This window comes from Sus scrofa, chromosome 7 (assembly GCF_000003025.6).
Source record: "Sus scrofa isolate TJ Tabasco breed Duroc chromosome 7, Sscrofa11.1, whole genome shotgun sequence".
Classification (NCBI taxonomy): Eukaryota; Metazoa; Chordata; class Mammalia; order Artiodactyla; family Suidae; genus Sus; species Sus scrofa.
This window is the reverse complement of record NC_010449.5, coordinates 78,099,688-78,111,288: the sequence shown is the minus strand read 5'-3', so window position 1 is coordinate 78,111,288 and position 11,601 is coordinate 78,099,688. Positions and strand designations below refer to the sequence as shown.

The window sequence follows — 11,601 nt, the reverse complement described above, 5'->3', positions numbered from 1 at the left end:
AGCTAGGTTCCTGAGTTGCCTTTTTGGGGGCTGGGCGCCAGGCCAGTTGGGAACAATGGCCAATGGAACTGGAGCTGCCAACTACAACACCAGCTCAGACTACTCCCCCCAAGACCCCCAAATTGCCTTCTCCCCTTCTGCCTGGGAACCACCCCCACCCCCACCCCCACCCCCCTCACCACCCACAAACCCCTCCCATCCCAGGAACATCAATGCCCCTTTCATCCCCACTTGGCAGAGTCAATTGGAAAGGAGGGGCCAAGAGGGAGGAGGTGACCCAGAGTAGAACTGGTCAGGACCAAACCCAGTTTTCAATACCCCCAAATCTAAAGGACCCCCCCTATATCCGCCAGTTTGGAGCACCCAAGTTTTCCTCCATTCCCTTCCCCCACACCCTTCATAAATATTTACCCAGAAACTGGCACAGAAGCAAGGCACCCTGGCTCCTCGCCTAGTCCCCTCTCCCCTCTGGATGCCAGAGTTTAACACTCTCCCAGACAAGGAAAAGCCTGGTGGAATTGGGACCATGGATAAAGATGTATAGGACAGGAGAGAGATCTCCCTACCCCCACTGGAGTTGGGGGAGAAAAAGAGACTAGAGTGGGGAACTTCTGCCTGCATCCTCCTCTGATGTGTCTAAAGTAGCCTTACTTGGAGTGGGGGAGGGAAGGACCTGGAGGTTCCAGCATCTAAATTCGTCTCTGGGTCAGGATGACTCAGGGGGAACCTGATAAGGGGCCTACGCAGGGGCGTGGGGCGGGCAGAAGGTGGGAAATTTCCACTGGGATCTGTTTGCTTCCTAGGGGAAGGCCTAGGGGTCTCAGTCTGCTGCAGGCAGGCTGCTTCTGCTCTAAGATGGGGTTCCTCCTCCCTGTCAGGGAAGGGCTCAGCCTGGCGCAGATGTCTTGGGCCAGAAGCAGCTTCAAACTATACTTCCCAGTAAGCAACAGTTTTAAGTACCTGCTCTGTGCAAGCCACTGTATAGATGGAATTCAAAGAAGTGTGAGGTCTAGTCATACCCTCTCTAGAAGCCTGGGATCCAATCTTTGAGAGAACGTATAAAGATAGAACAAGTTAAGAAGAATGGTGTGTGTAAGATTGATTGTTTAGACGGTAAGTACTTTGGCAATAATTTCCCATTCTTTTCAAGTGGGAGATCAGAGATTTCCACTCCCAAATGATGGTTTGAATATCCCTGCTAGAGACAAAGCGTAAATTCAAACATACTTTCAAATAAGTATGTATAGTATTCTGATACTCACATATATACCTAAATGGGCAAAGCTTATTATTTATTTCTATGTACATATAGATTGCAAGAGGCCCTTGTAGTAATTCAGAAACCCTTGCCCCAGGAGGCTGCAGCCCGCAGGCTGGGAACCGTTATCCTAATAAAATTCAGAAGAAGAAAGAAGTTTTGTTTCTAGGGCAAACCATACTATCAGGAGTACAACAACGGAGTACTTGAGTGGAAAGGAGGGGCGTTCTATCCATTAAGAGAGAGATCATGAGGGAAAGTTTGGGGGCAGAAATATCCATGTTACTCTAAAGAATTGAATAGCAGCTACTATGTGCAAGGTAACTGCCATATATTTTCCCCTAATACTATAATGTAAGTATTTTTGTCCTCACTATAGAGATGATGAAATTGAAGCTCAGGGATGTTTAGTGACTTTCACAAAGCCACTCAGCTAGTAAATGACTTATCTGGGACTTAAATCTCCAGCCAGATACATTCCACTCCAAGGTTATTCTCTCTCCACTAGGCTTCAGGTACCCTATGAAGCATATAGTTATCAGACCACTGTGGCCCCAGATGAAGAGTAATATTAATGCAAGGTGGGTGATGTTCGGTAAGGTAGGTTGGAGCCAGGTGTGAAGGTCCTTGAGTGACAAGCAAAAAGGTGTGGCATTTCAAAAAGGTTTGAAGACCCATAGAGTGTTCTTGAGCAGGAGAAACTGATAAAAAAAAATTGCTTTGTGAAAATTAATCTGATGGGGAAGGGTGGTAATTAAAAATGGTTTAGAGGGTGGGTGAAGGTGAAGCATTTGACTTAGGAAAGAAGTCATTTAGAAGGCAGGATAGGAGTTCCATATGCCACGGGAGTGGCCCCAAAAAATAGCAAAAAGACAAAAAAAAAAAAAAGAAGGCTAATCAACTAGCTATGACATAACAAGGACTTGCATAAAGTGTGAGAGCAATAGGAGTGGAAAGACAGGAATGGATTTGTAAGACAAGGGAAAGTATAGGAATTGGTGACAGATGGGAAGGGGCAGGAAGTCACCAACCCAGCTGCTTTATTGTAGGGGCCCTGAAGTTCATCCATCTATACGGTTTCCAGCTAGAGAAAAGGCCAAAGTGAAACCCCTGAGGAACATCTTTGACCTGCATTGAAACTTATCTGGAAGATTTTCAGAGTCTGGGGCTCACCCTCACCCTGACCCACTCAGATCTATGACCCTCCAAGAGTCATATTCTTCCCATGTTGGGTCCAACAGTGGAAGCCATTTAAGTTCCTGTTGATGAGTTCCCATCATGGTTCAGTGGTTAACAAACCCAACTAGCATGCATGGATGCAGGTTGGATTCCTGGCCTCGTTCAGTGGGTTAAGGATCCGATGTTGCCATGAGCTGTTGAGTAGGTCGCCGATGAGGCTTGGATCTGGCGTTGCTGTGGCTCTGGCATGGGCCAATGGCTACAGCTCCAATTGGACCCCTAGCCTGGGAACCTCCATATGCCACAGGTGCGGCCCTAAAAAGACAAAATAAAAATAAAGTTCCTGTTGAACTTGGTCTGCCAAAGCCAATGGGATTATCCATGTTGGTCATTAACCTGAGCCTGGAGACAGAAAAAAAGCTCAATGTTGGACTGATGTCAACTTGTTTTCATTAACCCATCCCCTGAGCTCTCCTCAGATTTTGTTGAAGGGCAGAGTGTAAAACAGTTTGACCAAGACACAGAGGACTGGGTCAAGCAGGGATGAAATGATGAAGGAAGCTTGATCATCTGGAGAGATCAGGAGGCTGGTCAGGTCTCAAAGTGACATGCAAGGTAGGGACTTAAGGACCCCTCCCCCAAAGATTAGGGCTATAGATGGGGCTGCAAATGATGTCACATAAACACTGCTGAGGTCATAGAAGTTTCCCTCTCCTCCCCTGTCTCCCCCCTGCCACACAGTCTCCTCAGCCAGCGGGCTCCCACACATCTGCACACACTTACATACAAAGGCTGGGAAGGGTCAGACACCATCCAGGCAATTTCAGGTACACAGACATGATGGGGAAGTGGGTGGTGGTGGTGATTACTCCATATGCAGGTTCACACTAGTAGTTCTCATATTGGGAACAGTAAGAAGGGAGTCAGAGGGAAGGGGGAAGAGAGGACAGGGAGAAGGGGATTCGTTCCTGTTGCTGATTGGGATTTTATTTTAACCACCATCCTTATTGTTCTTCAGTCCCCTCCCTTCCCCTCCTTCCTTCCCCCTTGAGTCTCCCTACCACCCTGCAGTGTCCTCCCTCACCTCTGGTTGACCATGGCATCAGAAGCAGAGAAAACGTTCCAGCGGTTTGCTGTCTTTGGAGAATCGTCAAGCAGTGGCACTGAAATGAACAACAAGAACTTCTCCAAGTTGTGCAAAGACTGTGGCATCATGGACGGCAAGATGGTCACCTCCACTGATGTGGACATTGTGTTCAGCAAAGTCAAGTAAGGGACCTAAGACAGGAGTGGGGGTGGTGAGTGTAACAAACAAGGTCATGGGACATGGAAGGGTTTATGTGGCAGAACATTTGTAATGGGCAGAGCACCTACTGGGTGTCTGGCACTGTGCTCGTCCTTGTCCCCAAGACACTCAGGGTCAAGAGGCCACATCTGAGTAAGGGGAGGGTTGGCCTTGGAAGGTGATGAGTTCATGTTCCAGAGTTTCTGGATTCCTGTCTGACTAACCAGGGCCAAGAATGCCCGAACCGTCACCTTCCAGCAGTTCCAGGAGGCAATGAAGGAACTGGGCCAGAAGCGATTCAAGGGGAAGAGTCCAGATGAAGCCTTGGAGAACATTTATAAACTCATGGAGGGCAAGGACCCAGCTACCACCGGTGTTACTGTGAGTGACAGTCTTCACTCCTAACCCTTAACCCTACTTCCCTAAATCCCCACTGCTCCTGTCTCCCCTCATACATGCCAGGGTTCCTGTCAACAGTAGCACTATGGGGAGACAGGGCACAAAGCCTCTGGCCACTGTTGAGATTGAAATAGACTTTAGAGATCACCTAGTCATTTCACAGGTGAGGAAACTCTGAGAGGAAGTGATTGCCCAAGGTCCACAGCTATTTTAATAGTAAAACTTAGACTCATGCCCAAGTGTCCAGGATCTGAAGGCAACAAGGGCCTGGTGGCTTTTAGAAGACACTGAGTGCAGAGGACTTGGTACCTGATCCCTGCTCCTCTTCCCACTTTTACGTAAAGTCTAATATCTGGCTTTCTGCCTGTCACCATCCCCTGTTACCCTATTTGTCCCCTGTCTACTAAGAGGTGTCTACTCTAGATTTCAAATAGGGTCTTCCCAGTAGGACTGACCTTGCATTTGAGGTCTAGGGTTGAAGTTCTTTGGTTGCTGCTTAGTCAAAATAGCACCCCTGGAAACAGAGAAATACACACACACATACACAGACCTCACTCATTCCCATACACCAGACTCCTTCTTCACAAGTGGATGGCTCAGAGCTCCTGCCCACAGTGCAGCTGGGCCCTAAGCAAGCAGCACCATGCCAAGGGTTGAACAAGAGCTCAGAGAACTAGAGGAATCAAAGGCCACCTTTAGAGAATGGAAATGACAGTGGAGGAGAAGGGAAGAGCAGTCAGGTTCACCATCCTCTGACTTGCAGAAAGCAACTACTGTGGGCGGGGTGAGCCGGCTGACGGACACCAGCAAGTACACTGGCACCCACAAGGAGCGCTTTGATGAGAGTGGCAAAGGCAAAGGCATTGCAGGACGGGAAGACGTGACAGACAACTCTGGCTATGTGAGTGGCTACAAGGGTGCTGGCACCTATGATAAGAAGGGCAGCACCTAGGGAGTAGGCTCACCTTAGCCTGCCAGCCCTTCACCTTGCATCTTTAACACCAGGGAGCTTGTGAGACAATAAACATCTGTGTGTGCAGCAGCTCACGAGCTCTTTCTTCCACCAGGGTGAGGGACGAGGGGCCCCTTGGTGCAGAGACAGAGAGGAGCCCAGAAACCCAAGGATGGGTGTTCCCACGTCTACACCCTTTGCTCTACTTGGCCTCCCCTCCATTAGGTAGCAGCCCCCTCAGTGCCTGCTTCTAAGAACATGGCTGAGGAATATATTTGGAGATAAGATAAACTAGATATGGAGGTAAAAGTATTTACTACATATGTTTGCCCATTATTGGTATTTATTCCCCTCAACCTCCCAAAGGAGAGTAGCAATTCCTGATCTGACATGGTAGGACCCAGACACTAGCAACTAGACCCTTCCCTGTCCCCCCACCTTCCTCATCTGTTGCAATCCATATTTTGTTGGGGGAGAAATAGACGCCAGAGAGGGTGAGTCAAGGATCTACTTAGCCTAACTCCTCTTATGCATTTGTTCTAGAGCCAAGGGGGAGGGAGAATCCATTTTCAGCACCCAGCCTGGAACTGAGTTTTATCCCACCCCACCTCCATCACAGTAGACATGGAACAGAAGAGCCTACTGATTGCTAAGGGTCACCCAGGAAAATGGCGGGAGGTGGATGGCCTTCAGGACTCTGAGAGAAGTTCTGGGACACAGAAATGAGTGAAATCAGGAGTTCCCGTCGTGGCGCAGTGATTAATGAATCCGACTAGGAACCATGAGGTTGCAGGTTCGATCCCTGGCCTTGCTCAGTGGGTTAAGGATCTGGTGTTGCCGTGAGCTGTGGTGTAGTTTGCAGATGCGGCTCGGATCCCACGTTGCTGTGGCTCTGGTGTAGGCTGGAAGCTACAGCTCCCATTAGACCCCTAGCCTGGGAACCTCCATATGCCAAGGGAGTGGCCGAAGAAATGGCAAAAAAAAAGACAAAAAAAAAAAAAGAAAGAAAGAAAAGAAAAGAAAAGAAACGAGTGAAATCAGAACTGATTTAGATGGGTTTTTTTATCTTTTTATTTTGAAATGATTCTTGATTTACAGGAAGATGCAAAAAGCACAGGGAGGTCCCATGTACCCTTCACCCAGTTTCATCCCATGGTTATCTTTTACCTAATTCTCATATGGATTTAAAACCTTTCATGACTCTGGGTGGTCTACTCCACCCCAGGCTTGTCAGAGGCAGATCTGGAGTTTGGAAGATGTCAGGAGGAGCTTTGGGAAGGAAAGGGATCCAAGAATCTTTGGAGGGACAGGTCAGAGAAGATGACTTGAAACTCCAGTGAGTCTAGGTGAGAAGGATGGAAGGAGAAGAGGTTTAGAGAAAGAATACAGAGTGACTGAAGAGGTTGGGAGTATGGGGGAGAGACCGCACTGGGCTTCATGGTAGAAGAAGGGCGGAAAGGACACGTTGTGTGAAGAAGAAATCAATGATTCCATCGAAAGGAGTGCACTGGGAACTGAGGGAGTCCCTGAGAAAATGATGCTAATGTGAGTCTGACTCCCAGGGAAGTTCCTATAGCTAGAAATACCTATCTGTGGGTGGGTGAGTAGAGGGGATCATAAGGGAAATGGGGAAGACTGAGAAGGGAAGGGTGATAGGGATGGGGATTTGAGACACAGAACTGGTGCCTGTTGCCATGGTGTGAGCTGAGGCTCTGGGACTCCATCCAGGATTCAGGATCTGGCCCAGCAGATGGACAACTGCTGCCAACTGGACACAGTCAGCTTCTTGGGTGGGTAAAACTGTCTGTGGGAGAGGGAGGATGGTGGCGAGGTGGCGGGGGGGGGGTCGGCAGAAGGCAAACAAGTTAGAAAGAGGCTACAAGACAGTATGACTTTGCATGGTGGCCAAAGCTCGAGACATTTTTCCTACCTCCCTGGTCTCTTGGGAGGGGACCCTGCCTGCCTTCAAAGTCAGGGAGGAAACCTTGTACCCACAATCAGAGCTTCAGGAGTGGGGACAGGCTGGTCTGTAGCGACAGTAGGGAGAGTGGTTCAAAGTGCAAGCCTCTGTTCTCTAGTAGAGACCAATGATGTCTATCGGTTCAGCATCATACTTTTTGGAGCAGAGCAGATAGAGCCTTTGGTTGGTTAGGGTACTATTGTAGTTGCAACTGGTGGGCGGCTGTTTGGAGTTCAGGGAGCAGATCGTGAGGGGGACAGAGTCCTGGGTGAGTGTACAGTATTCGTTGTAATTCTCACAGAAGCTCTCACTGTTCTTGCAGAACTTCCGGACGACTGCCCAAGGGGCATGCAATACATAATGGATCTTTGGGCAATACCAGCTTTGTTTTTTGCCCCGTACATAGGCCATCAGACCATTACAGTAGCCGTGGAAACCCTTTTCGAAGTCAACCTTGGGAAAGTCGATGTGTAAGGTACGGAAGTTCTTGATGGCAAGCTGGAGCTTGAAGTTTTCAACCAAAGCTGGCCCTAGAACAAGCTGGAGGAACAGGAGCTGGGCCATGGCTGGTACCATTCCTCCTGCTGGCAGAGTTAAGGTGATTGGCGGCAGAAGTGCACCTGGACTGGCTGGCTGCCCCTTCCCAGAGCCTCCAGTGTGCCCCAGCCTTCCCCATGTACTTTCCCCTATGCTCTCAAAGCCAGACTCTCCCTCAGAGATCATCCAGCCCAGGTCCTCATGCCTCAGAGAGAAGAGACATTTGCCCCAAGGTCATCCAGCTGGTCAGCACCTCCAGCCATCCCTCCTCTCTCTTGGTTACCTTAGGGTCTCAGCCTCACCCAGTCCAGGAACTGTAACACTCACAGAATAAGAGGTCCAACTGGCCCTTGGGTGCAAGGCTCTTCCTGGTTATCCCTGGCCAGGTTAATCCTCCTGGTGAAAATGCAGATGGTCCAGAAGGAACGGCTCAGCTACACTTCTCTGACTGAGGCTGAGGAAGGACAGTAGCTGGACGGTGGCAGGGCAGGGGTAGGGACTCTTCTTGCTTGAGGCCAAGGATGGCCCAAAGGTGAGAAGAGGCTAGAAAGGTTTTTGGATAAAGACCAGTCTGAGAGGAGGGAGTGTCACCTGTGCTGAGGGGGTTGGATGAGGGGGAGGAAAGAGACATTGCTTTCTGGTCTCCTCCCCTCTGGTGTCATCAGAACATTTAGTTCCAACCTCCCCACCAGAAGTCCCGAAGTTCTTGGGATTCCTTTGATGTCTTCTCTGGTTCAGAGGCCCTGCACCTTCAGAAAGGTGACAAGGAAAGCACTGTCTTGTTTCCAAGGAACAAAGTGCTGCTTATTCCTGACCATCAGAGAATGGAGGGTCTGCCACTCTCTCATCCCAGTCACAGGAGCCCAAGAGGCCATGTAGACGAGGGCCTCCCACCTGAGTGCTGGGCTGACAATCCAGCCCAACCATCCACATCATCAACTTCACTCTAATCATGATCACACCAACACACTCACGTGAAACCTCAGGCCCTCTCAGAGTCAGAGCATTCCTGGGAAATCTGTGCATGACCCCAAAGCCTCAAACTTGTCAGGTTAAGATTAGACATCATAGAAGTTCCCGTCGTGGCTCATCAGAAACAAATCTGACTAGTATCCATGAGGACTCAGGTTCAGTCCCTGGCCTGCCTCAGTGGGTTAAGGATCTAGCATTGCCTCAAGCTCTGGTGTAGGTGGAAGATGGGGCTCAGATCCCACATTGCTGTGGCTGTGGCGTAGGCCAGCTCTACAACTCTGATTCAACCCCTAGCCTGGGAACTTCCATATGCTGTGGGTATGGCTCTAAATAGCACCCCCCCCAAAAAAAAAATAGCATAGCCTGGAACTGTCTGAACCCAGCATATCAGATTCTGGTAGTGTGTCATGTTGGGAAAAGGGCTAAGTTCCTAACCCTTTTTCATCAACACCTGCTCCTTCATCAGAACCAAAGAGCTAGCTCCCTAGAGCCTACCAGCCACAGTCCTTGACTTCTTGGCTGTCTCCACCTTGCAGATGTTGTCCAGGCTGTGGGCTTAGGACAGCTTACCACTGTCTCCCTGGAGAGCTGCAGAGGGGAGTCAGACCAGAGAACCCTGCGTGTGTAGTTCCAAGGCCAGTGTGTAGTTCAGGAGGGGTAGAGGGGAGCAGAGAGAAACACATGAGTGCTCTCATTCACAGCCCCCTTAAACTTGTTCTTTCTGAGGCACAAACTAAAGTCCCAAACTGAACCCACCCTTCCCCATCTTGCTTTCCCTTTTGTGTTGTCTGTTTCTTCAGTTACCTATGCAAGAAATCCAAGAGTGGTCATCCACCCTGCCCTGTGCCTAACCTCACTTGTTCCAGGTCTTTACTACATGATGGTTAAGAGCAAACTTTGGGGAGTTCTCAGGTGGCACAGCAGGTCAAGGAGCCAGCGTTGTTACTGTTGTAACTTGCGTGGCTACTGTGGCACAGGTTTGATCCCTGGCCCTGGAATTTCTGCAATTAAAAAAAAAAAAAAAAAGAAAGTTTTGAGGAGTTCCCGTCGTGGCGCAGTGGTTAATGAATCCGACTAGGAACCATGAGGATGCAGGTTCAATCCCTGGCCTTTCTCAGTGAGTTAAGGATCCGGCGTTGCCGTGAACTGTGGTGTAGGTTGCAGACACGGCTTGAATCCGGCGTTGCTGTGGCTCTGGCGTAGGCCGGCAGCTACAGCTCTGATTCAACCCCTAGCCTGGGAACCTCCACATGCCGTGGGAGCGGATCTAGAAAAGGCAAAAAGACAAAAAAAAAAAAAAAAAAGTTTTGAGTAAAGCAAACTGGGAATTGGATTCTGGCTTTGCCGCTTCCAGGCTGTGCACCATTGGTCCAAGTTTACTAAACCAGCACAAGCTTCAATTTCTTCATCTTAATGGGGATAATATTCTGTATCTCACAGCAGTATTAAGATTCATTAAGATGTATATCAAGACTCTTAGCCCAGGGCCTGGCACATGGTGAGTACTCATGAGTCCATCAGTCATGCAGCCCTGAAATCATAACTAAAACTTTTTCTGAAACTGTCTCTTCCATTCCTATTTCTTCCCCTGCTCAAGCTCTCCCCTCTCCTGGACACCACACACCCTCCAATTTCAGCAGGACTCTACACCTTATAGGTCAGGCAGCCTCTATGACATGGCCCCCACCATGTCTCCACCTACATCTCCATCCCTGCCTGCTTTCCCCCTTGGTGCCCCACCCACCTCTCACTCATGTTGTCTCCTCTACCCAGAATGCTGCTCGCTCCTCCCACTCTCACCGCCACCAATCTGCTGAGCTAACTCATGCGAAGATCACCCCAGAATTCCTGTTTAAGAAGTTTCACCTTGGAGAACCTCCCCAGGGAAATATGCATAGCCAAGCAAGAGAAGTTAAAGCCTACACAGGCAGGTGGCTCATCTGTATCCTTCAGGCTAGTCTGTAAGCCAACACCCAGGGTGGTGCCCGAACCTGGCTGACTCAAATCTGTTTTGAGGAAGCCACCACTTTGTGGTCCCAATCTCAGAGCGTGCTACTTCTTCCCTATTTGCTCAACGTTGCAGCTTCCCTGAGAAGAGGAAAGGGCTTTTTGTCCTCTTCCTTCACTCACTACCCAACCACCACCAGTTGGCTTCCACACACACAATTACAGAAATGGAACAGCACATTGTGGAGGAAAGAGTTTAGGACTTGATGTCAGATAACCCACTGAGCTTCTCTTTTCTCCTCCATAAAATGGGATGATTGCCTTCCTTATGAAGCTGCAAGACTAAATGATGGTATGGAAGATAGTATGGAAGGGCCTTTCAGCCATTAAACAATATATAAATGGATAATCGGATATAGGCTTTTAGATACTATACTAACTCACTTTTTTCCCCAACTCATTTACCACCTGCAAAGTCTTATATTTCCCAAATGAGCCAAAAGTCCCCCCCACTTCCCCACTCTGCCAATCTAGAACCCTCTTTAACCCCTTACAAATTCTTCTTTACCAAGTTTTCTACTCTTAGTCATGCCCCTTTTTGATGACTTTAAAATTTTGCAATTGTTAAATACTATGTGAAAAGCACTGTGAGGAGTGTTGGGGGAAAATTGAAAAGTAAATAAGATAATTCCTGTCCATATGAAATTTACGATTCAGTAGGAATGACACACATATGTTACAAATGTAACACACATGTTACAAAGGCATGAGCATGGGACCAGGAAAAGTGCTTAGTGTGCGATGGGACTTGGAGTTCCAACCTACGATCCTAGTGGTCTGGTCTTTAAAATCCTGTATCAGAGGAGCTGATCCTTAGGGTTGTTTCATCTGTTCTGACGCCCTTGTTATGGTTTCATTTGCTCCCTAGTCTTGAGATTTGTGGAATTGTTATCCCATTACACTGGACTTTACATATATAAGAATCACCCTGGAGGTGAAGTAACTAAGTCAGAGGGAGGAACAGTAGTTGCTTGAGCTCCTATGTCTTGTTCAGTGGTTCTCAATGGGGAGAAATTGGATCACCTCTAGAGACTCATTTTGGTTGTCATACT

At 48.6% G+C, this 11,601-nt stretch overlaps 2 protein-coding genes across 7 annotated transcripts in view; one reads left to right on the top strand and one right to left on the bottom strand.

Annotated features, from left to right (window-relative positions):
- Positions 2,719–5,163, top strand: TPPP2 (tubulin polymerization promoting protein family member 2). 2 transcript variants are annotated; one of them, XM_021099316.1, is made up of 4 exons: positions 2,719–3,052; positions 3,456–3,706; positions 3,950–4,103; positions 4,885–5,163. In XM_021099316.1, exons 2-4 carry the CDS (start codon positions 3,534–3,536, stop codon positions 5,071–5,073), a joined length of 516 nt encoding a protein of 171 aa, XP_020954975.1. In that variant the 5' UTR covers positions 2,719–3,052; positions 3,456–3,533; the 3' UTR covers positions 5,074–5,163. The 2 variants fall into 2 exon arrangements, with proteins under 2 accessions (XP_020954975.1, XP_003362045.1); XM_003361997.4 differs by lacking the exon at positions 2,719–3,052 and adding an exon at positions 3,166–3,264.
- Positions 3,521–11,601, bottom strand: part of RNASE13 (ribonuclease A family member 13 (inactive)) — an 11,520-nt gene continuing 3,439 nt past the window's right edge. For 2 of the 5 annotated variants that reach the window (XR_002345951.1, XR_002345953.1), the window contains exon 2: positions 3,579–3,715. Coding sequence is in view for 2 of the 5 variants with exons in the window: in XM_021099314.1 (XP_020954973.1) it covers positions 7,148–7,756 (609 nt within the window). In the remaining 3 variants the exon portion in view is untranslated. Of the gene's footprint in view, positions 3,716–6,072; positions 8,114–11,601 lie in introns of those variants that run through there. The other 3 variants (XM_021099314.1, XM_021099315.1, XR_002345952.1) reach the window with 2 other exon arrangements.

Coding starts and splice junctions, on each gene's coding strand:
- TPPP2 (XM_021099316.1), top strand. CDS start 3,534: ATGGCATCAGAAGCAGAGAAAACGTTCCAGCGGTTTGCTGTCTTTGGA. Junction 3,707..3,949: donor ATTGTGTTCAGCAAAGTCAA/GTAAGGGACCTA, acceptor CTGACTAACCAG/GGCCAAGAATGCCCGAACCG. Junction 4,104..4,884: donor CAGCTACCACCGGTGTTACT/GTGAGTGACAGT, acceptor TCTGACTTGCAG/AAAGCAACTACTGTGGGCGG.